This window comes from Leptosomus discolor, chromosome 17 (assembly GCF_034619465.1).
Source record: "Leptosomus discolor isolate bLepDis1 chromosome 17, bLepDis1.hap2, whole genome shotgun sequence".
In the NCBI taxonomy this organism is placed as follows: domain Eukaryota; kingdom Metazoa; phylum Chordata; class Aves; order Leptosomiformes; family Leptosomidae; genus Leptosomus; species Leptosomus discolor.
Genome location: NC_141407.1, coordinates 10,934,068 through 10,958,901, shown reverse-complemented (window position 1 = coordinate 10,958,901; position 24,834 = coordinate 10,934,068). Strand labels below are relative to the sequence as shown.

The window sequence follows — 24,834 nt, the reverse complement described above, 5'->3', positions numbered from 1 at the left end:
AATTTCCAGTGGGACAAATTACTGCACTGACTGCACTTATTCTTTCTGAAGACTGGCTGTAAGCATAAGAGAATAATTTTGCCATGCTGCAATCAGTATGTATTTTAAAATTGAAACCATTAAATTTTGCTATGTATTTTGAGGCTTTTCCTACTTCCTTTGTTTAAACATTTTTAAACAGTGCATATCATATATGAATTTAAAATATTCATGTGGCACTATTGGGGCCGAATCTAAATTTAAAATGAATACCTATGTCCTTGTTGATCAAAATAGAAAAAACATTTCTTTAAATAAGTGGATGTTTTCTGGTTTTGAATGTGGTAAGGCTATATTTATATCTTGTAAACAAAGTTTCATGTTAAGTAGTCTTTAGAGAATGGCTTCCAGGCTTTGGATTAGAGGATTTTTTTTTTCTTCTTTTTTCTTCATTTTAAGTGAATAATGTTTTTTTGGTTGTGCTTTGTTTTGTTAGGGGTGGGGAGAGCAAGATTTAGGCTAGGGGCTAGAAAGAGGAAGATAATAAACTTTAACACCTCTTATCAGACTGTCTTACACAAAAGGCTACTTCATTTTGGTTTCCCCTTTCATTAGATCACACTTAAAAAATTCCCTTTTGATTACTTATTCAGAATTTATCTTCTCTTTACTGCTATATTTTTGTTTAGAACTGCTGATAGATTAATATCATATTTTATATGAACAAAGTGCTAAGTTATTACAGTGATCAGGGGGAAATAGTTTTAAAAGGGAACTGTAGGTTTCACTTAGACTTTCAAAACTGTGATTACAATAAACTTTTAGTTACAAAAATCTGGGAGTTTGCAATTAAGAAGCTCTGGGGAAATGTTAAAATACATTTTAACTTCCCTTTGTTCTTTGGGACTTTGTTGTCCCAACTTTTTCTAACCTGAATCTTGATTTGGAATTCATTGTCCTAGTAAAAGATTCCATACACTGTATATGTAAATACACTCCCTCTTTCCTGTGTTATGAAATGCTGTGACTACCACTGGCATATGGAAAGAGCAGGCCCCCCCTTCCCTAAGGTAAAACGGGCTAAGCTTTCTTTTCTTTGCAAGAAGCTGAGAGAAGAGTTTGACCTTTGAACTCACCCTCACACTTCCACACTGCTTTCAGGATGATTAAATAAGCAAGGATATTTGCCCGTGTCTTATGCTTATTTATCTCACTTAAAATGTTCTAATACTTAACTGTTGAGGTATTGTTTTTAAATATAGCAAGACAGTGCATTTCAGTTACAGCAGGGCTGCCATTTGCCAGCTCAGCCCTCTTATTTTTGAGACTCTTGATTTAGAACATCAGCGTTCCAGTCAGATACTCTTTCCACATCTCATAACTACATTAATTTCAAACTGCTATTTACTTTTACTGGACTTCGGGTCATTTGAGATGACCCTTGACCCCCTTTTTTTAAGGTGACTTTAGTAACAAAAAAGTTTTTCTTTCTGGTGCATTAATACGATCAGGGGATTCTGCTGACTACTGTATGCATGCTTTTAGAGAGATGTGACTCATACCACAAGAGATTTGCAACTGAATACAAAAGTAAGGAAAAGGATATGACCAAGCTATGTAAGATTCTCAATACGTGTTGTATTTAAGGATTAAAAAAAAAAAAAACAAGCACACTTTTCCAACCTAAACCTATCTAGGTTTTTGTGTACCTCCAAACAGAAAGCTACTCTCAAAACTATTTGCTCTTAGAAACCAACTTTTTTCAGTGAAATTCCCAAATAATCTTGTTTTGTTGCTGATGAAAACTTGTTTATGCCAAACCTGGGTGCCTGTCAGTGGGGGAAAAAATGTTAAAACTTCTACTGTTACAATCATATGACTTTGGTCAGAGCATAGTTTGTAGCTTATCATAAATCTAGCTCTTTTGATTCTTCCTCCTTATTTTTCTTTTTTTTTTTTTTTAAAGGGAGGGCAGCAAGTTAAGCAGTATGCTGAGAACAGACATTCAATTTCAAAGTAAAACAATGTACGTACTGGGGAAAAAATGAATTACAAATCAAAAATGTAGGTGACACTTGTTTCAAAATGCAATGTCTTTGAGTTCATTGCAGAAGATGGAACTGGTTATCAGACTGCCTTGAGAATTTCAAAAGAAAGTACAAGAGGAAATGTGGTTAGAATATGTAGGGAAATCTATGTAGATCAGTGTGACTTAAAGATTTGAGCAGAAACCCATCCAAGTATAAGTGAATAATTGACTGGATAGTGATTTTCTATGTGCTGAAGATTTTATGTAACTAAAAGTATCAAAGTCTGAGTTTGTTTATGCGCAACGGGTACACTTGCATTTTTCAGTGTAATAAAGTGAGTGCAGGCTACCTCTGACATAAACCACATAAGGGGAATTAAAGACTCTTGTATTGTGCTTACACTTTATCATGATAGTTGAGAACTGGTTGGGTGAAATCCTTGGGGTTACGTCAGCCTGTCTTTTGGTAGACAGGTAGGAAGAAGCAAATTAGATGTATTCCAAAGACTATGATGTTTAATACGTTGTAAAGGAAAGGGATGTAAAGGTGGTCCAGAGAAGCCACAATTTCTGTTTATCTTTCATGTTTGTTTCTAATTTTTTTTCTTATCCTAGTAAAATTTGTATGTGAAACTGCCTGTTTGAAAGGTCGGTTTCTCGTGGATGCTAACTGTCCTTTCTAGGGCAGTTGGCACTGTGAAGCCCAGTATGTTGGCCTGCATCATCACATACATCCCCTTCAGTCCACTAGTGTGAGATAATGTAATGCTAGGCAATTAAAAAGGTTTAGTCTCCATCAGCCTGTGTGGGTCTCTGGAAGATCTCACATCTGCGTGGAAGAAAGGAGGCAGCTATTTGAAGTGTCTGTTTCTAACACTTCTCTCTTTTAGTATCTTCAGATGCTAGTCCAGGGGATGACTTAAGTAGAAGGAAATGTCTTTCCCTTGAACTGTGTACCTTTTTCTGTCTTCCAAGACCGATTTTTGAAAATACATAATTGTGGATATGTTTGAAAGTGACAACTTCAAAGTGCTCTGCAGAGGGGAGGGATAAGAAGTGGCTGCTTTTTCTTCCAAGGTACAAGGAGTTTGAGCTGTGGTGAGCAAGAGTTAGATTTCAGGGTTGAAATCAGGTGAGAGCACTCGGGAAGATTAATGACCGTAACAAAGTGAACTCTTTGAAAGTGACTGCTTCTCTCCAATTCGGGAATAGTAAAGGAATCTCTTTTCCTGTTATTTCACCTATGCTGCCCAAAGGGATGCAACTTGCCTATAATTGCTACAGAGGAACTCCTGGCTCTTAAGTAATAAGGAATTAAGTCTAATTTGGTAAACTCTGAATTTACCACTTCTTTGTAGTTGTGGCTGCTGGAGAGACCTAACATCCTTCTGCCAGGAAGTAAAAAGAAGTCAAATTTGCTTTTAAGGTCTCCGAAAATATCTTCTTTCAAATGAAAACCAAGACTAAGCATATAAGGCAGTCTATGAAAGGTGAGACTGACTCGACAATAAAAATGTATCACTCACTCCACCAAGCGTCTTTACCTGCTGTGGAGAGAACAATAAACTGTTTTGTAAGGTAAGGGGTCATTGCCAGTTTAAGTGCATGTAACTTCTTGATTTAATGAAGTTGCATCATCTTATAGCAGTGGTGAAAAGTGTCCCAGACTTATTTAAAACAGATCGCGCTTCTGTCTTTCAGCCTTTCTACAACAGGTATTGGCCTCTTCATATTGTCTGAAGTACACTTTGGTTTTGTGGCTCCTGAGAAATTCTCTCCTAATCAGAGGGGAAAAAAGGGAAAAAAATCTGTCTGTTAGAGCAGTCCTTCTGAACTTTAAAAGTCAATACTTATTTGTAGCACTTCCTCCTTTAATGCCAAGAATTAGTCTCTTTTATATTTACTCTTGCTCAGTGGAGGAAAAACATGTGCAAAATGATGCAAGCTTACATGTTCTCTGCTTTAAAAGGAATAATTACATCTTTTGATAGAAGAGGCATTCAGTTCACTTGAGGAGACACATTCAGCTCATCCATCCTCTGCCAAAACACTGTTAGACATATAGCCTTAAAGAAAAAGGGACTCCACAGGAAAAGGTTTTTTAGAGAAAAGGATATCCTTTGTTTCTATTAGTATAGATGTCTGAGATGGGGGGAGGGAGTTTTCCTAATATTGTTCATTATTAACTACTAGTTATTTTCCACTGGTGATTATAATCCCGTTTGCTAGACTTCAGGGGGGAAATGACTTGCATGTATGTCTGTTTTATCTGACTACAAATGAGCTTTCAACAGAAAATCCTTCTAAAGTTTTTGTGGAGAAGTGCCTGGATAACAACATTCTTGCGTTCTGGTGTATATGCCTCTTTCTTCAGTTCTGTTTTTATGAGCTGTCTTAGTATCATTGCGTTGGAAAGCTCTGTAGTGCTGTTAGAAGGGACTGTAACTGAGGAAAACAGAGTAGTGTCTCTCTTGGAGAGGATAAAAAGATAAGCCCTGAAAACCGTTCTAAGAGTTTAAGTTTAGGATAACTGAAAACTTCAAGCCTGAAGGATGAAGACTAACAAGGGGACTTCAGTTTGCAGATTTAGGGAGTGGAAATTCCAATTTGGGGTCATCTTTTATGTTCTCTTTTCAACCTGAACGTCTTTGTTTTGATCTTTCCTGCAACTGAAACAAACAACTCTCTTCCTCCCCTTCCTCCCCCTAAATCTCCATTTCCTTTAAAAGTACTTATGTTAGTTCTTTATCAGACTGAACTGTTAACAAACTCTTTATTTAAAAATATTTTTGTACTTGAACACTTGGTATAAAAACCTATCTGTGGATGAGAAACAGTATTAGGTGTACTCATGTGCTCTTCCGTTGCAAAGAAATACACTGGGAAGTTGTGTTAGAAGTGATATACTGTTAAAAGATAGAAGGGAGTAGCTGTTCCCTTCCCTAGAAAGCAATAGAAGACATAGTAATGAAGAGTAAGTTATTGGCTTCATGTAGTGTTATGAAGAAAAGCTGACTTTTCTGGTATTCTGCAAAACAATGTTTTATCTGCTGACCTTCATCGCTTTCCAGTGTTTTAACTGAAGGCGTAGACAGATGGACAGTTGTACTCTTCCAGAAGTAAGGTCACAATCTATGCAGCAAGTAGTGTGTCATCCTCCCTAGATTTAGGGACTATCCTTTGCCCAAGCTGAGGTAGGAAAGACTTCGCTGTCCAATAAAGAACACCACCTTATTGTGTGAGATGTGACATGTGTCTGTTTCTTCTTAAATGGAGAAAGGAAGTTTTGTGGCTGCTGTGAAAGCCCTAATACCTGTAGAGAGAAACTTGAAATTTCATGCTGTGGATGTTTGGAAATCTGACTAGTGTTTTGGAGCAATTGGTAAGTTAGAACCTCACAATAACACTTTGCTTTGCTTTCTGGCTGAACTATAGGAGCCTATGAAGGCCACAGCACACCAGTACTGCTCATACAATGACGCTGTTGTCACTGGTGGTGCCGTGAACACTGCACACAACCTAGGACGCTATAGGTGCTACCTCAAAAGTTTGAAGCTCTTGAATATCGTTAGAAGCTACCTGGGGATGGTATTTCTGCTTAATATCCTTCCTCTGTGTGTCCTAGGTGTGGTGCAGCTGGCTTAACTTTATGCAATTATATATATGTATAAAAAAAAATAATGATGCTCTAAATAAGCGAAGTTCAGCCGCGGCTCAGGCTTTTATTTGAGAATTGGAAGATGTATTTATTTATGCATGAGCTACTTTGCCTATGGTCAGTATTATAGCTGAATGTAGGTGTGCCCAGACAAAATAGATAATATCCATAAGGTAGTTGTTATTTGTGGTCTCAATGAGGAAAAAGTAATGTTAACAGGTTCATTTTATTTATGTTCATCAGATAGGACTGGAACAACTATTCTGAAAAAGCAAAACTTTTAGATTGAGATAAAAAAAGGTGTTTAAATAACTTGTGATTTCCAATAAGCAATCAGCAGTATAAAATGTATTCCATTAGCAGTGCCAAAGAGCAGCAACCTGTTCTGAGGTATAAACATATCAAAAGAAAGAAATGTTTCATGTAAAATTACTCAATATCCTGAAACTTCTTGAAACATGAGGAAAACTGAAGATTATTTTTTTTTTAAGTGGAATTGAGAGTTACATGGAAGTTTCTCAAGTCAAATAGACACAGTGAAGATTAAGGTAGCTAATCTGCAGCGGCTGGCTCAGGTGGGTTTGTGAGTGTGGGTTTCCTGTTCTTTGCTGGCACTGGATTGCATAGGACTTGAAACCTTGTGGAACCATAGTAGGATAGTGAAAGGAACTCTGCTCGCTGTTAAACAGTGATGGTTTTGCTACTGGCCTGGAATGTAAGGACCTGCTGACAGTGTGGAGGTGGTTATGTCCGAGTACCTATCTTTTAGTATACAGAAAAGTAACTAAGTATCGTGGACGTAGTTGTAACTCTGCTAGTTTTAGCACTTCTGTTTTTAAGAAACTGTTGCGCCAACTAGCTTAACTTCTGTAATTGTTCCAGCTTGCTTTTTACTGTTCAACAGTAGTTTTGCTAGCACAGAATTAGCAAGGTATAGTTTTTCCTGGTACTAGCTATGCAACTTTTACTCCCAGTGCTCTGTAGTGTTTAAAATGGGAAAGTCAATGGTGAGAATTTGCTGTTCTCTGAAAGGTGTCTAGAGTTTTCATTACGTATTAATGGAAATTTTGAAATGCAGGAAGTAGAAATGCAATAAAAGTACTACTGATAGGTCATTTCCCAAAGAAATATTTGAGACTGTAACATGTAGTCTTTGGTTGTGTAATTTAATAAAAATAAATTAAACTTCTCTACAGGCACTTAATTAAAGTTTTCTCTGTTTTAATACTCAATTTATATGCAGCAGCTTTTTGGTGTGGTTCTTATGTTGTGTGGCAAGTGCAATGAAAACAAGATGTTCTCATCTGTCAAGTTCAGTCTTTATCTATATATGTTTTGTGATGTTTATAAATATCATGGGTATCACTGTAAACCTGTTGAAGTATTTGACTAAAGGCCATATAGCCAAACATGACTCAGTTGTGAACTAAAGTTTGCTAAATGCTCAGGCTCTGGACTGTTGGAAGAATAAAGTACAACAGAGGGCATCCTGCAGTTGAGAACAATTTGCCACTTGTGGGCAGTACCACGCCAGGAAGTGTCCAGGTGTGCCGTGCAAGACAGGTTCCACCTCAAGGCTGTTGCAGCAGCCACTGGAACATGTGGGCCCTGGACTCTGGTGTGAGATGTGTTTTGACATTTACAAATGGATAGGGGAGTCAGAAGTCAGCATTTCTTGACTCACTTTATTGTGAGGAGGGACAGTCATTCTTTATTTTCAACCTTGAGTTAATCTGGAACAAATTTATCACCTTTTAGCTATTGGAGGAAGGATTTCCTGTTTTGTTCTGTTCCTTTCCTCAATATCTCTGACTGATACTGGTGTATCGTGTCTATTTTGTCTTCTGAAAGTGAAAGACACAGAAGAAACCCCAGGTACTGTATTTTTTTGTTGAGCTGATATACAGCCCTTCAGCCACAGATAGTTACAGCGCTCATCAAAACTGCAGGTTGTTCGCTTTCCCCAAGGAAGCAACGGTACAGAATTAAGGCAACACTTGACAGTTTTGCTGCTACCTATAGGGTTTTGTATAACAGGAATGTAATTAATCAGCATTTTTGATTCTCAAATCCAAGGCATAATATTATCTTCACTAGGAGGAAAGGTTTTGTTAATAATGGATAAAATCGTAGTGTAGAGATTTGGTTTGTAGTTTTAGCATGTGTTAACTTGTCTAAACAGTGAGAATGTAAAATCATGCCTACTTGTGAAAGCCATGTGTCTCATCAGAGCGAAGTTTGTAATCACCAGTACAAAAATAAGACTAAAGCTTTCTGTCTCACCTTTTGACACTAATAGTATTATCTTTTTTCTTCTCAGTTTAAATATAATTCTGTCTAGTTGCATCTGTAGTTTTCTTCAGAAATGCTACCTGCAATTTTTTCAGTCTATAGGTAGTAGCTCCTGTGTATGATGGTATATCCAAGAGCAGTAATTGCCTGAACTGCAAATAGGCATTTAAGATTGCTAAAACAGGAATATCTTGCTCTGCTTTGCAATGCTGCCTAGAGGATGAGCTGTGGCCAGTTCTTCAAAAGTGTTCAGAGCCTCCTAGTAAAAACCAGGAAAGTCTGAAAAGCATTCGGCACTGGCACAGGTTGGTGGAGGTGTGTAAAGTGCTTTGAAGAGCCGTGGAAGAAGTCTCCAAAGGGCTTTTTCAAACCTATTGATACCCAGTAAAATTTGGATCCAAACTCCTGTTAGACTCCTCCCATGATCCATGTGTTATGTGCTCTGTATTTCTACGTGCAGTTGTGAGGACAGGTTTAGTTTTTTAGATAGCTGAGATGAGATTGAAACAGACCTATTTTCAAAGGGCTTACCAGAGAAAATGTGATTGATTGAGGTGGATTTTTCACACATCAGTGACCAACCTAGGGCCTTCCCTAGTTTTGATCTATGCCTGTCTCTTAAATTCTAATAAATCTTGATGCATGTGGTTTTTACAAAATGTTTGTATTATCCTAGGTTAGGTTTGAGTAGAACCATGTGTGGTGGTCCGTGTTACAAGGATGCTTCTTCTACCCTCATCTCATCCCAGAATGCTGTGGAGGATAGGGGGTGGACTGTGGATTTCTGCTGGGTTTCATCTGTTTCCTCTACAGTGACTGAGTTCTTGTTGGTCTATTGTGTATATGTTGTAATGCTACAAAGTGGGGAGCGTAATAAAAGTGTAATTGGCTTTGTCTGTATTTCTAGACACTAGCAAGGAAATAGTTGATGACGAATCTCAGCAATTCAGTACATGGGACTTCAGGCAGTGGCGTTTCGCTCCGACTTCATACCCCAGAGGTGCCTCTGGCCTTTTTGTGGGATGATTCTTATACCTATTACTGCAAAATGCTTACTTGTGGCTCTGAAAGTAAATGCATTAAGCTCTTAAGGTTGCTAAATTTTTTTATCTTGCCTGGATATTCATTACGGGTGTTCAGGAGTCTTTCAAAGTTGATGTTCTTTTTTGGTTTGCAAATAAATTATTTCAGGCAGATAGTCACCACTTATGCACATGAGCTTTGCTGTAGCATGTCATCCTGTTGTGTAAAAAAAAAAAACCTCTTAAAACTGCAGTAGAAATAGAACAAAACAGCAAGTTGAAACATGAAGTGAAACAGGCTAACTAGCATCCTTTGATATGTTTTTCCTTATGTTTTACAAAGGGGAAAGCTTTTTGAATACTACTTCTTTAAACTTTTGTTATAGCTTCTTCACCTGCTATAGGGGGTGAATGAAAGCCAGAAAGTCAAAACTGAATGGGGAAAGTAGAAAGGCAAAAGGCTGCAACAGAAGTAACTCGGAATTGTCACACCATAGACTGAACCTGCCTATTACAAAAGATTTTTGAGTCATTATGCAGAGAGGAAGTGTTAATCATGGCAGTGATAAAACTGAAAATGGGGATAAAGTGCATAGTTAGAAAAGAGACGTTGTCTGCAGAAAATCCAGCCTGTCAGCTGGTGTCTTGTTCCGTCTTACACTCTCTAGCCTACCCCCCAAGATCCCTCCATTTGTGTTTAACTTGGCATGTGATGAGTCTTTGGCCCAGGCCTGAAACAACTTGGGTTTAAAAAAAGCTGGAAACTTCTTGGTATTAGATCTGCTCATTGTCTAGACCTGGATTAGAGGACTGGACAATGAAGACTCTAAGCTCTGGAGATACAGAAAAAAAATGGAAGACAAGCAGCTGGCAACAATTAATTTTATTCTGTATTGGCATTCTGGTGTGGTGGTTTGTGTTTGTTTTGTTTGTTGTTTTTTTTTTCCCTCATCTTCATTAGGCTCCAGAATATTGTTGTCTTCATGATGGTGGAAAAGGAGCTGCTAACTTTTCAAATGAAAGCCAAAGAGTATTCTCAGGGCAAGGCTGTAGTGCAGGGAGTGGATGAAGTGTTTGTGATGTTGGATCTATGACTCTAGCAATGTGTTGTCATGTTTCCTTTCCCGGGTGGTTATCTTGCCTGGGCTTGACTGTTCTGTGGTAGGTAAAGGTATCCATTGTAGTTGAAGGCATCATATTGGGGTTGCCTCTTCACTTCAGCTGGTTAAAGGTCCTGTCCCATTAACCCCTCCCATGGCTCTTAGACATACTGGTTCTGCCAGCAGGTGGCCCTACAGGGCATTGCCTGCAAATGTGTGTGGGCCACTGCACTGTATAAAGAGTTCAAGTTCTACAGAAATGGTTTAAGATTTAATGGCTTAAGACCACCTTTTCCTGTCCGACTAGCACTGCTGATCAGAAAAGGCTGGAGAAGATAACCTCAGCTGCAGAGATAACCACATCTTTACCTGCTGCAGCTACTTGTCATGGAAATCCCTGTAGCCTGAACTGTTACAGGGTTGTGTTTGAACTGTCACCCTTTCTTTGGCTGAAATGAAGCTAAATGTTTCTATTTTTTCCTAAATAAAAGCAAGGCAGAGGTGGAATTAAGATTAATTTTAAAACCCTATTTTGCCCATACTGCCTTCTGCTATAAGAGCTATAGAGCATATTGTGTTTTGAGGCATATTAATTCAAGTAATATGAATCACTGGCCAGCTGCCTCATGAGATGTTTGAAGTTTGAGTCAAATTTTGAATGCATTCTTTTCATTAGATAGTCATGTATGTGGAAATGTGCCTCATGTCAGAATGATTTGTCCTCAATTTATGTGGTCTTGTATTAGTTTGATAGACTTTTCCTTTATCCAGAAATTTGATTAAGCAGAGTCCCGAACTCCACAATACTATAATTCGCCAGCCCAAAGAGTGGTGGCCATTAATTTGCTGCTAGCAGACATTATAGACTTAGATTTAAATTGGAATTGTGTTTAACTGTATTATAACCCTTTTTAACCTTGTGGAATCTTAAACTTTTCCTTTTGGGTATAATCAATAAAGCAAATTTTTTGTTATGTGAAATTTGAAATTAGAAACATTTCTTTTAAATGTAATAGTTGGCCTCTTGAGTGATTTAAATACTGAACTACTGTTCAAGAAACACTATCATTAGTTTATTTCAACCTTTAGGATGATCTAGTTGCACTAGCCTGAAATTGTCACAGAGATTGTAAATCTGTGGATGATAGTAAAACCTTTGATTAGTGGTATTAGTGAATAGTTCTTAATACAAATGTTTGTATTGATGCTTACTGTGTGCCAGAACTATGAAAGCTAATTCCAAGCTGTCTAGTCTTGGGGTGTGTGTGGGGGACAGGGAAGTCCTTTGCTCAATAGCCTTTAAAGAACAAACAAGTAAAGTTTTACTGTGCCTCTAAATGCTGGTTTCACAGGTTCGAGGAAAGGTTGCTTTGGCTTGCTGCATTTACTTGTTATGAATATTATCAAGTAGTGTATGCATTGAAATAGGGTTTCATCAGCTTTGTGTAACGGGATAAGAGTAGGTTTAGCATAGATAGTAGACAAAGTGTTGCTTTTATATAGCAATATTAATACAGAAGCCCAGCTAATGGAATACAAGACCATACTACTTCAACTGTGGTAGGTAGAAAAGTGACCAGAATGCCTTCTATCTGTCCCTCATTGGCTATTAAAAGTATGCCTTCTGTGTGCAAAAGCATTTAATTCTTTAGCCCTAATGTTTTCATTATTTGTGAGACAATTTCCTTTTCTTTTGAAAAGTCTGACTGACTGTTTTCTCCCTTCTCCAGGTGCTGGAGTTCTTTGTGGCACTGAACTTGTCCTTGAGTGTATTTTTCCCAATGCAACTCTTTGAAATGTTTGTACAAAAAAACTAAGTGCAACTGACTGTTTCTACAGACTTGAAAAATCCGAAGAAGTAGTTCAAAAAAACCTCATGCCATCACCGAGAGAACCGATGGATACGCTTGCAGTGATGTGTGAACACAGATAAAAATGAAAAACAAATAATTTTTTGCTGTGGAAAGCAGAAATCTTTTAGCTTAGCAGACTTGTAAGCACATGTTGGAGAACTTTACAAGTGTCCTTATTGTGATAAGTGAGCATCCCCAAAGAACTGAAACCTTACATTAAAAAGCGTAATAGGGAACAGAACGTAGGAAACATGCCAACTCAGCCTCTCTTGGCATACATGGATGGACCGGATGGAATAGCCAGTACTGTTGGTGCACAGATGGAGAATAATGATGCCTCAATGACAATAAAAGGAACAAACACAATTTCTTACAAAACCTTGCAAGAAAAGTTTCTCATGCAAGCTGAGGGATGCATGCCCCTGGACTGCATGTTTTGTGATGAGACTTTTAAACATCCTGAAGAACTTGGTAAGCATGTTTTAACTCAGCATAGGCCCACTCTTTGTGAACCAGCTGTCCTGCGTGTTGAAGCACAGTATCTTAGTCATCTAGATAAATGTCAAGTAAGAACAAACTTGCCTTCACCGAACAACGAAAAAGACAGTGAAGAACTTAGTTGTGAAGTTTGTGGACAAACATTTGATGAAGCTTTTGATGTTGAGGCACACATGAGAAAGCACAAAGATTCTTTCACATACTGGTGTAATGTATGTGGAAGAAGATTTAAAGAGCCGTGGTTCCTCAAAAATCACATGAGAACACATACTGGAAAACCTGGTTCTAGAAACAAGCACCAACAAGGCTCTGAAAGCCCTGTAACAATAAACGAGGTGGTACAGGAGCACGTAACTGAAAATGTAACATCACCTTACAAAATTTGTATGGTTTGTGGTTTCCTATTTCTCAATAAAGAGACTTTAATTGAGCACAGTAAAGTGCACACCAAAGAATCAGTACCCAGTGGTGAAAGCCGCCAAGTGACTGGTGAACCTAATGCAGAAGAAACATCTCGAAGAGAGGAATTTTTGCGATTCTTGAACTTGAGACCAAACTTGGGTCCAGAAAATGACAAATCACAAAAACCTGTAAAATGGATAGCTGAACTAGATCCTTTCAATACATATCAAGCATGGCAGCTGGCTACCAAAGGTAAAATTGCAGTTGGCCATGGCCAAACTAAAGAACCAGGGCAAGAAGGAAGTACAGACAATGATGATTCATGTTCTGAAAAAGAAGAATTCAGTGAAGTTTGGAATGCAAATAAAGGTAGCCAGACTGAAACTACAGGGAAATCAAAAGTAAATAAAAACAGCAGTTATACAGGGAATGGTAACTTATCCCAAGACAAATTGAAACATCCCAGTAGTGAAGTGCCTTCTATGGAGATGGATTCTAAATTGTCGCAGAACAAAGAGAAGCCAACACACTGTTCAGAGTGTGGTAAAGCCTTCAGAACATACCACCAGCTAGTCCTTCATTCCAGAGTACATAAAAGGGACAGGCGGACTGATGGAGAGAGTTCAGCTGCTTCGAGAACGTGCTGTGCTGATATAATTGCAAGTCTGGATGAAAATGGAGCAGGAGAACGAATAGAAGGAGGCTCTGAAGATGGATCTGAAGATGGACTTCCAGAAACACTTAATTTAGGTGAGTCGCATTTTGAGCATATGAGTTTGAAATAGCTGTTACTGTATTGTTTAGGAACTCTTCAGAGCCAAAGAATGCATCTTGCCTTTCTCGGTTATCTTTTCAAACTTGGCCAGAGATCTAAAATGTTATGTTGGGGTAATGGGAAAAGAGAAAAATGGAGAAAGAAAGGTTCTGACACTGCCACTTTGAGATCATTGACGTTGTGTTGGGCCTTCTTGCAGTTATGATTTGAGTTACTGGACTCATTGAAATACTTGTAATAACAATCAGTCTAGGAAAAGTCACTGTTTACTTGCCCCTTCTCTCTCCTCCTCAATAGCAAGATGATGAGTTTTACTGGATACTTTTGAGGATTGCATATCCCTTTTACAGCACATATTTTTCAAACAGCATTTCTGAAGAAGTAATTGCAGTTTCACTTTTTTCCCCCTGCGTCTTGTAAGAAAGGGCAGAAAGTGTTCAGGGCTTGATACCAGCAGTTGTTAAGATCCTGAGTTAGTAAAGGATAATTCCAAACTTTTTCTATCAAACTGCAGGTTCTGTGTTTCTTTTGAATGATATGTGATTTGAAAGCCTAAATGTCAGAACCAACAATTTTAAATTAGTTGCATAAGGACATGCATGTAGGCTATTAATATGTGGACATGATGTGTGTAAGAGGTTTATATTTAACTCTTCTTCCTTGAAGGGTTAGTTCTCTTTGACAGAGTAGATGGGCTCAATCTGTATGTTACCCAGGATTAATTCTGCATCTCACAGTGTCTTGGGAAAACAAGTGATACTGAGTGATTCCTTAACTGAAAAAGGTTGCATGTCTGGGGACAAAAAGGAATAGCAAAAAGTCTCCTAACTAATTTACCACTCTTGTGTGTGACATGCTTTGAGTCTGCATTTAAAGAACAGACACTTGCATAATCTCAAGAAAAGACACAATGTACAGAATGTCCTGGCACACACAACTGACTTTTCCATTTCTGGTAATGTGCAGCCCTTTATTTTGCCTCCAGTAACAAAGGAATGGAATTATTACCTAATGTTAACTTGCTTGTTTTGTTTCTCAGTGTCTTATCCTAAGCTACAACAGCTTTTGTTGTGACATGCTGAGTCACGCTTATTGAGGCATTATCTGTTTGTTTAAAACAGCTATGGCTTGTCTTAGCTATAGTTTAGCCATGCTTAGCAGTTCCAATATAGAAGCTTTCCAATGCGTAGGAACTTCAGAGAACTTTTTTAAGCTATCTGTTATGTATCTAATGTCTTAGTCAAGCGGAACGTCTCCTTCCTTCTCTTTCCACTGTAGCTTACTGGTCAGCCTTGACTGGGGTATTTTACTGAAGTTGTCTTGTTTTTTCAATTCAACCTGCCGGAGAAATCATGTTGATTTTTAGTGGTGTGTTGTGTGTAAGCCTTCACCCCTTGTTAGGCATTATGCTGTACTTGCCGCCCTCCAGTGGTAACTACTGCTGCTTACACTTGAGTGGAACCAGTTTTTAATCTATGAATTTGTTCCTTGAGTACGTTTCGCACAACTAGCAGCCCCTGTCGATTTCCTACTCTCCTGTTTATCAAAGCTTAAGCATTACTGTGTCTAGTGAAAGATTACTCATTAAATCTAAGGATGTTGCTATACAAGCATGACACTCCATTGATTAGCACAGAAACAATAATATTATTACAATCAGTAAGAAAATCTTTCTCCTCACCTTCCTTCCCCAAAACACCTTCCTGTGTTTTGCTCTGGGGCACAGAGCAGGTTTACAGTCTGAATCATCATGCTCACACTTACTCATTCAAGCACTCCCTTTAATAAACAAATACAGTTTGTAACTTGTGAATTTTTAAGATGGGCTGTTCTCCATCAAGTTTCTGTAGGTCAGTAAAGATAATTTTTTTTTCTTCTTTGAGGCCTAGTTTTGCACCTTGTTTGTTCTTTAGGGCTTCTTCGTTACAGTCACTAACCGCAGTGTTACTTGACACAGAAACCTTTTTAACTCTTTTGCTCTTTGATTACTAGGTGTGCAGCAGTACAGAACAAAAGATACTCGTAGGCTGTAGGAGTTGACAACAGTTCATCATTCTGTGTTTTTTCCTTAAAAAAGACAGCTAAGATAGTTATTTATAGTTTAAAATGAGACTCCAAATTTGCACTTGCTCTTCATAATATAGCTATATTTTCTCCCAAAGATAAAAATGAAGATGGTTTGGAAAGAGCAAAAGTTAAAACCCTTGGAGCCTCCAGAGAATGCAGCTATTGTGGAAAGTATTTTCGCTCAAATTATTACCTCAATATTCATCTCAGAACTCATACAGGTAAACGGGCTTCACCTTTGTGGGAGGGGAAGGAAGTCTGCTGAATCCATTTGGATGAAATGTTTGGTTTTGCTTAAGAAAAACAGAAGTTGCCTTCAACATTATTGATACGAAGAACAGTTTTCTCTAATGCTAAAAAAAATTTAAGTAATTCCAATTCAAATTTCTTAGAAGGAATTACATAAGTGTAAATCTTTTTTAATAGGACTAATTACATTAAGTACTGTTAAGAGCACAGTATTTTTTAAAACTTTAATTCTTTCTGCTTTTAGCAGTCTAGCAAAAAGGTTTGGTGTGTTTTGTTTTGTTTTTTTATTTAAACTTAAAAAGAAGCCTGTTTCCCAAGTGCTAAGTTGATCGTCTGCCAGTTGCTGCTACCTGGTAAAAAGCTGTGTCTATTTTTTAGTTCAGCTTTTTGTTTTCCATAGCCAGGCAAAGTGTTTCTACTTCTGTTAATGTATATCCCTGTTGCTTTTGAAACAGCTCTATTTATAGATGAACTGTAACATTTGTGTTGTTGAATAGCATACTTGTGGCATGATCAAGGGCTACAAATTGTTGGAGTTGACCCACAGTTATACTTGCTTATCTCTGCCAAACATATTGTCAGCTACCATCTCTGTACATAGCCAACGTGTGGAAAATATCTTCATGGTAGCCAGAAGATGTCACTCTAGTTAGTAAAAGCAGTAAGATGTAGTTGTCTAAATGATTTAGATGAGTTTGGGAATTGCAGGTATGTGGAAGGGGAAAGAAAAATCTATTTTACTGTTTTGTGGTCTACGTTATTCCCTTGTCTTTAATTGTATTCAAGATTTCAAATCAAATTGTATCAAACTTACTGATAAAACTGTGTTTCAGGTGAAAAACCGTACAAATGTGAATTCTGTGAGTACGCAGCAGCACAGAAAACTTCACTGAGGTATCATTTAGAGAGGCATCACAAGGACAAGCAAGCTGATAGTGCAGCAGACGTGAAAAGTGACAGCAAAGTTTCATTACAGAGTCAGGAGACTGAGCGCTTGCTGGCTGCTGATGGTGCTCAAGAAACCAAAAATTTGAAGAGGCTTTCTGATTGTGCCAAAGATGCTGAGGGCTACCCACCTACCAAGCAGCAAAAGGAACTTCTGTCTTTGAACAATGCAACAGGTAGCACAGTTCTTTTAAAAATGAAAAATAATTCTAGGGAATCGAATAAAGGTTCTGTTTGTAACAATTCAAATCAAATACATGAGAACATGTCCACTCCTTACCTGGAAAAACTAAAGGCTGAGAAGGAAACGAAGGAAGCTCAGCCCAGTGTTCCTCATAAAAGAGAGAGAAAAGCTTCTGTGGCATCAGAGGGAGATGACGTCCAGTATGTTTGTGCTTTAAAGGATGGAAAAAATGTGAATGATGTGCGAGAGTGCACTGAAAACTACAAACACAAACCTATGGTGGACTCTCAAGGAAAGCCCTTGGACTTATCTATTAGGACTTCACAAGAATGTTTAGTGGTTTCAACTAGAGACCCACTAGCACCCAGCACCTGTCCATTTTGTCCTTACAGAACACTTTATCCAGAAGTCCTAATGATGCACCAGAGGCTGATGCACAAATACAATCCTGACACCGTTAACAAAAATGGCTGTAGAAACAAGGCTGTAGCTAAAGCCAGACGCACTGGATGCCCTCCAGCTCTGCTTGGTAAAGATGTGCCTCCCCTGTCTTTTAATTCTAATAAATGTAAGGCTTCCCCACCTACACAGCAAAAACCGTTGCAAACAGGGAAAGCTAAACAATGTCACCCTCCACAGAACAAAGTCCCTCTCTTGTCAATGACTGACTCAAGCAGCACAGCCCCAAGTAACCTCAAGTTTCACAAACAGCAAAGTAATGTTGGAGCTCAGGCAAATAACAATAGACAACCTCAGCAAGAAATGCACTCCAGTTCCAGTATCTCTCCAGTATTGGACAGAGTAAAAAGATTTGAATCTAAAGTAAAAGCTCCAAGTGTCCCAGTGTCTCAATCTGGTCTGGTAAGCAGCAGTATGAATGGGGCTCTCGACTCTCATGTAAATGAACCTGCCTGGTCTTGTCATCGAGGAAGAGACTATCTTTGTAGTAAATCTGTGAGCAATGTAAATCTAGACTATGGTGAAACATCTTCTAAACGAATGAAACCTAATCTGTTAGCTACTGAACATATTGACTCTCCAATGGCTAATTACAGAAGATACGAAATGAGCAGATTTCGTGTTGCAAACAGATATGCAAATCTGCTACCTCAGGAATGTTCTCGCACCAAACCTGCATCCTCTGTTTTGCCAACCAAACAAGGGCTTCTGAATTCGGATGATGATCCTCCTAATGTATTGACTGTTCTCAAACCCTATGAGCCATATAGCTCTGGATCACTTTACAGTTCTTGTGGATCTAGCAATGGCCAAGTAACCAGCTCTACAGTAGAAGGTACTGTATCTCCTTCCTAATTAACTGTCTTGTACCATTACAGAGGAAGGTGAATGAAAGATAAATAAGTGCATACCCACCTTGAAGTATAAAGCTGTACTTAGCATTTCACCAATTCCAGCCAATGCTTAGATTTTAAATTTAAAATCCAGGTTCAGCAAACTTCTGGCTTGGGGAATTAGGCATGGAAGGTTTGAATTTTAAAAAGGGATTTAAAGTTCCTGAAGTTCCCTCCTCCCCCTGCCATGGGTCTCTGATAGCAAACATGTATTGTTAGCTCATCAGAGCACTCCAGACATGCTAACAAATCCAGGATATAGAATGAGCCTTTCTGCTTAATACGCAAGAAGTCTTGGGCCATCTGGAATATTAATAAAACCTCTTATGAAAAAAAAAAGCCAACAAAACAAAAAACCACACCCACCCCCACCCCCCACCCCCCCCAAAAAAAAAAAAAAAGACAGAAAAAAGCTGTCATGGAAAATTGTTCCCTTTAGTTACAGGAAACGATGTATTAGAAATTAAGAGACTGATTTAAATCTTATACCTCTGTTCATCAATGGGTTTTTATAATACTTAGTTTTTAATAGGAACAGAACACTTTGTTAAATCAAGACAACATATTTCTGCTATTCTAATTACGGTGTCTCATTGCACTAAGCAGTAATGCTTTGTGGAAAATTCTGGGCCTAGCAGAGAGAAATGTTTTGCAATGTATTTGGAAAACTTTGATACTTTTATGGAATACATGCTTTTTGTGTTTCGTACTTAGCATTTTCAGAACTTAGCAGGAGGCCAAGATTAGAAGGTGCTAGCTGATATTTAAGCAGTTGTCTTGACTGTTTGTCAAAGATGATAATTATGGCTTTGAGCTGAGGTCAATATGGATTTAGCTATAAATATAGGACTTTGAATTCTGAAATTAAGATCCTATTGTAAAAATGAAGTGTGTGTGTATGCTCTGTAGTCTTAAAGTCTCTGCTAAGTTCTTAAACTCTGTGAATACTCCCATTCTCTTCTGAAGTACTCTGGGTTCATAACAAGCAGGGGGTGTGTTACCTTGGGTCAGAGTGAACTGCAAAATACTACGTCTGCATTTAGTTATGTGGCAAAAAAAGTATTGACGCTGTCCTGGCACTTGTTTGCTTGTTTTAAGGTTGTGGGCTTCGTAAATATTCAGGCTTGCTAGTGGGTTATAGAAGGGTGAAGGAAAGTGTTACAGTTTGGTTTCCAGTCTGGGTAGGGAGTGGACAAATGAAAAGCCATCATCACAGATGACTCACTGAAGTGGCTGAGAAATGGAATTAATTCCTGGTTTCATCAAGAGCATTGTCTGTGTACCATGAACTGCACCATGAGTTGCTATGAGGAATGTAAAGTGGGCACTAGGTTATGCATAGGTAATGCTGAGGGACGGGCAGAAGGACAAACGTTGTTGCTGTCCTCTTTATTCCTAGTGATCGGAGAGAATTAAATGTATATATGTATACAGGTCATCTTCTGAGCACAGCAGTCATTCAGGCAGTTGTGGAACGTACAGTGCTTTGCAAGACTTTTTTTTCCCTTAAATTAGTGGTTGATAGCAGCTAAGAACTTAGATTTGGTGGAGGACTAAACTCTGTTGATTTGCACCAAATGAGGACTTGCGCTTCATGACACTGGCATCTGTTGAGCAGATGGAACATTCAGGGGTTTGAGAGAATGCTCTTGATGTATAAAACCCTATTAATTTTCATAAAAACAGGCAGGTGAAAGTTACAGCATCTTATAGCTTCAGCCAGCTAGATGAATAGTCTGTACCCCGAGGACTAGATGGTGGGCAGTGACTTGCTCCTTCCCAGTGTTAGTTTACATTGGCGATAGGGAGGAAACTCTCTTATCTTGCCAGTAGCCTTAGTGGGGCTAGCCTGTTGAAGGAGCTGTTGATGCAATACTAGTCTTAAACAATGACTTCACTGGAATCCACCTTGTTCTTCTTTTGAAAGCTCCACCTGTGACAGAAAAATCTGTGGTAGGCTTTTCTTCCTCCTCTTTGGTACAAGCCTGGAGACAGTAGTCTGTAGTCAAGAACTTTCTACTGTTTCTTGTTATTTAGAGCTCTCAAAACTCTGGCTGCAACTACTTTGACAGTATTGTTGTCATGGAAATAAAGATTTCATTGTTCGGTTCACAGTGCTGTCTCAGGGCAAGAAAAGCAACTTTTTATGGCTGTTACCTACATTGGAAAGACTTGTGAAACAAGACCCCCTCTGTGGGTTTTCTTAGCAACTTCAATAAAAGCCCTGTGCAATAAAACGTAGGTTTTTAAGGCTAATTTCCTACTTTTTCAGCCATTCTGCCTAGAAAGACCCAACCCAAACCTTGATAATTGTTTGGGAGGGTGTAGGGTAGCAGACAAACAAACTTTTCAGTATTAGAGTTTTAATGTGGTGGAGACAGTGAAGATGAAAGTTTCTGCAAATTCTTGTTTTGTTAAAAAGCTGTCGTACAACTGTTTGTCTAAGAGTTGCAACTCCTTAGAGATGTATTTTGTAAGATATCATATGCAAAGTACTGCAGGTCTAGACCTGCAGGTTTCTGTAGTCTCTTTATTGAACTCTGGTGATATTATAAAACATGATGTCAAAACCTTTTTTAAGGGTCTGTGTGCCTTGTGGCAACATTATTTAGGTCCTATGAACATGTTATGTCGCATGTTAAATGCTGGATCAAATTGTCATGAGAATATGTTCCACTTGGCAAACTTGATTAAAGCATGATGCCTTCCGTTATTGCTTGTAAGCTCTGCCATTCTGTGTTGCCCTGAAGAGACAGAAACATTCTGAAACCACTCAGTTTGTGTTATTTTCAAATTAGTTGCCTTTGCAATGGCAACACGCTATCAAGGATAACCTGTTGGCTGATTGATCTGGCAGAGGCTGCAAATTAAAGACAATTGCTCATGACACACTCCAATGGCTTTGTAGATTCTGTTGAAATATTAATTTAGCTTTGCCATTTTAATTTAATTAAAGCTTGCTAGGTTTTTTCAATGCTGCATTTAAAGCTTTCATGGAATATGGATGGCAGTTGGGCTTTTTGTATCCTGTGGGAGTAATGATTCTTGACTTTTTTTTTCCTTAATTTTATGAAGTGTTTTTGACTGCTTGCTTAAGCTAATAAGACTTAATATGGAACAGGCATTGATTTCACATATAAAAATCTGAATTAATGGTCACAGATAAACATGAAATTACCCATGTACTAGATTGAAAATTGCTTAACAAAGGTCTTCAAGTAAATGTGTATTAACACTTTTAAAGTGTCACAATTGCCATATGTAATTTATGATGGCAATACTGCAGTACACCTGTTTTTCCTCTCATATTCAAAATTTCAATTTTCAAACAAATACAGAAATTGGATACGTAGACATCATGCTACAGAATGTACTGCAGCTGTTAAACCTTGTTAAAGTGAAGCCCGCTCTATGATGAGCTAAGCAAAGAAATTCTTGCAAATCAAATGAGCAAACTCTGGAGAGATGGACATGTGTGTATACAGCTCAGGACAAAGTTGTTAAATTAATACGTTTCATTCTCCTTATATTTGTTCTGGATACTGAATTTCATATAATCTTTTAATAGAACTAGGAGTATGTATTGTCTTGGGCCCTGCTTGTGAGATGATTTGTGGGTAGCATCTGTGGTATTCTGGATGCTGACATAGACTGCTCACAACTGAATGTCTGACCAATTAGATTATCAGGAAATAATTCTAACTCCTCTAAATTAATTTTTGTCAGGAAAGAGATCAGTGTCATACCAACAATTACCTAGCAGTGTGCTACAAAAGCGAAGTTATGAAAGTTTCATTGGCAATGCACACTTTCGACCAAGCGACAAGAAGACTTAATCGTTTACTTCAAGAAACGGTAAACAAACCTTTTGAACTAATTGTTGCTTAAATGTTGCATTATGTACTCATAGCATCAGAAGTTGGTGCATAGTGTGATAAGAGGTCATGAAAGTCTGAACCAGAACAGCTGAAAATACAAATTCCCCCCCTCTTATGAAGTCAACCAAATACTGGTGTAGCAGCATTGGTTATTTTGAATAGTGGTAATGGCTTGCATAAAAACTGCATAGGTGCCCCTTTTCTAGAAGAAATGGAAGGGCTAGCAATAGATAGATGTATTAATTAGTTACAATTCCATTGGGAAGTGTTCGTACAAAAGGGCTTTCCCCTTAAATCAGTACTTGGGGGGGGGGAACATCATGTGGAGAACTAGAAATGAGAGGAAGTGCCTGTTATCACAGTTCATGAGTTCTATGGGAGGTTATGTTGGTTAGTCCTTCCTGAAAATGTAGACATTACTCATTTTACAACTTCTGAAGATTGTGAGGATTGCCTCAAGCAACAAGGCTCTTTTTGGTGGATTATTTTATAGAGAAGTAAGGGTTTCCTGATAGCTCCTTGACAGTTTTATCTTTGTGAACTGGAGAGGTTATTCCAAATAGTTTTTCCTTTGTTTAACTGAGAAGTGGGTGTAGCCTCTTAGGGAAACAGGTCAAGTGAAAAGAATTAGCCTGGTGTTCTGAATTCCCGTGCTTCATCTCTTCAGTTCTGTAGCTGTATCTCTGAACTGAACAATCCCATTATGTTTGCAACATTCTTAGCTGCTAAGGAGATAAGTACTCTATATGACTATAAATAAATATATATCTGTATGCTTTTTTCAAACCCAGAGCTACAGATAATTTTCCTCATTCAAATTTAAGGAGATATGTCTTGAATGCTATAGCACCTGGACCAGCATGCACTATTTTATGGAAAGATTTTGCATATCTGGGGAGCAGAGTTATCTGACATCTAGTTGACAGCTTTTAAAATACTTTATTTCTTGATACTCTCCTAATCCTACTGCTTTTATTGTCCCTCTACTAAGTGTATTTTTGTCTAGTTCTGCTTTTTTAAGCTAACTCAATTTCCTGCCTGTATTTTTACTTGGGGTTTGAGTATCTTCAAAAGTAGACTTGATTGCAAGCTTTTATTTGGCAAATAGAAGACAGAGACCTTATAAGGCAACATCAATTTCTACATACACTTATTCAAGGGTGCGGAAGAAATTACCTTTATCTTTTAAAGATACTCCTCACAACAAAAAATGTATTATACTATTTTATAGTTGTATACCACAAACCTACTTTTTCTTTTTTCCTTTTTTCCTCTAGGTCTAAGGACACAAGTGCATGTTCTATGGAGTTATACTTGCAGTTCATCCCTTGAGTAAAAATGAATGGTGAAAGCTACTGAACTAAGCTGTGATTGTACTGTATATAAAAACACTACAGTTTTATAATACTGGTTCTGTTAACATTTTGTACCAAATAGCCATAAAGAGTAGTCTAAACAATTGGGTTATGAAGGTGTGTGGAGAATGTATATCTTGACATTGACTCTTGAGTATTTTTCATTAGAATTAATTGACCAAATATTAGGTAGGAATTATATTTTTACATACTTGAGTGCTGCTGAAGAGTTTTTCTTTGAAAGAATATATAATCCTTGCACCTCAGGTAAACTGTAAATACTGAAGTTGAAATCCTGTTGGCTTAATGCTCCTTTTTCATAAAGGTGAAAGTTTCTCATCTGTTTTTTTTTCTGTTGAACTATGTTATTTTTTAAAACCAACTTCCAAATACACTGTCTGAAACTGTCCAGTTTATAAATGGTGGGAACATCAAAGCAACGGTGCTGACATTATGCTGATCTGCCTCGTGTATGTTAGGACCATAATGTGTTGGAGGGATCTGTTTCCCTGGGGTTGTTTCCAGCATATTTTGAAATGCAAGGATGAGGCAATACTTGACATTTGGATTTCAGTGTGGCGTTCCTGAAATACGGTTGGATTCTTCCCTTGGCATTGGTTGCTGTTCTTCAGAGAAGCCTCTTAAACAAACATCTCTACCAACATACAAACTTTTACAGCAGAAAATACCTAGGGCTTGCATGAGAAACGATACTAATCTAAATGTTTCAAACGTTTAGTTTTGTACTAAACGCAATACAGTTACATTTAGAGGAAAACTACTTTGCACCTTTGTCCAAACTGTAAAGTCACAAACAGACGGACTTGCAATATGAATACGGGATCTACAGACTTCAAAAGGGATGTGACTATGGTGTAACCTGCTTGACTGTGCTTGGAAGCTTCTTGATGTCGAGTTTTAGCGTCTGCTGGGTGTTTAAAATAAGTGAGAAATAATCTGTAAATGGGAGAATATCTCCTTTTATTTTATTGCGAAGACAACAAGAGTTTTTTCTAATGCACATGCAGTTTAATTTTTGTAAAGGGAAGATGGCCAGTTACCAGCCAGTAAAGCAGAATTGTTGCATATTTTGACTTGCGTTCCTAGTTGCTTCTCATAAAGACTGTAGTTAAGAGTTAATTTCTTCTGTACCTGTCTCTGACTTCCATACATTTTATTAAAACAAAAAAAAGAAA

At 38.0% G+C, this 24,834-nt stretch overlaps 1 protein-coding gene across 1 annotated transcript; it reads left to right on the top strand.

The window, feature by feature from the left end:
- Positions 1–12,184: 12,184 nt before the first annotated feature.
- Positions 12,185–24,355, top strand: ZNF217 (zinc finger protein 217). The gene is made up of 5 exons (XM_009955682.2): positions 12,185–13,583; positions 15,771–15,896; positions 16,758–18,347; positions 22,132–22,260; positions 23,561–24,355. The coding sequence occupies exons 1-4, from the start codon at positions 12,185–12,187 to the stop codon at positions 22,239–22,241; spliced, it is 3,225 nt and encodes a 1,074-aa protein (XP_009953984.2). The 3' UTR covers positions 22,242–22,260; positions 23,561–24,355.
- Positions 24,356–24,834: the final 479 nt, after the last annotated feature.

Coding starts and splice junctions, on each gene's coding strand:
- ZNF217 (XM_009955682.2), top strand. CDS start 12,185: ATGCCAACTCAGCCTCTCTTGGCATACATGGATGGACCGGATGGAATA. Junction 15,897..16,757: donor TCATCTCAGAACTCATACAG/GTAAACGGGCTT, acceptor ACTGTGTTTCAG/GTGAAAAACCGTACAAATGT. Junction 18,348..22,131: donor AACCAGCTCTACAGTAGAAG/GTACTGTATCTC, acceptor AATTTTTGTCAG/GAAAGAGATCAGTGTCATAC.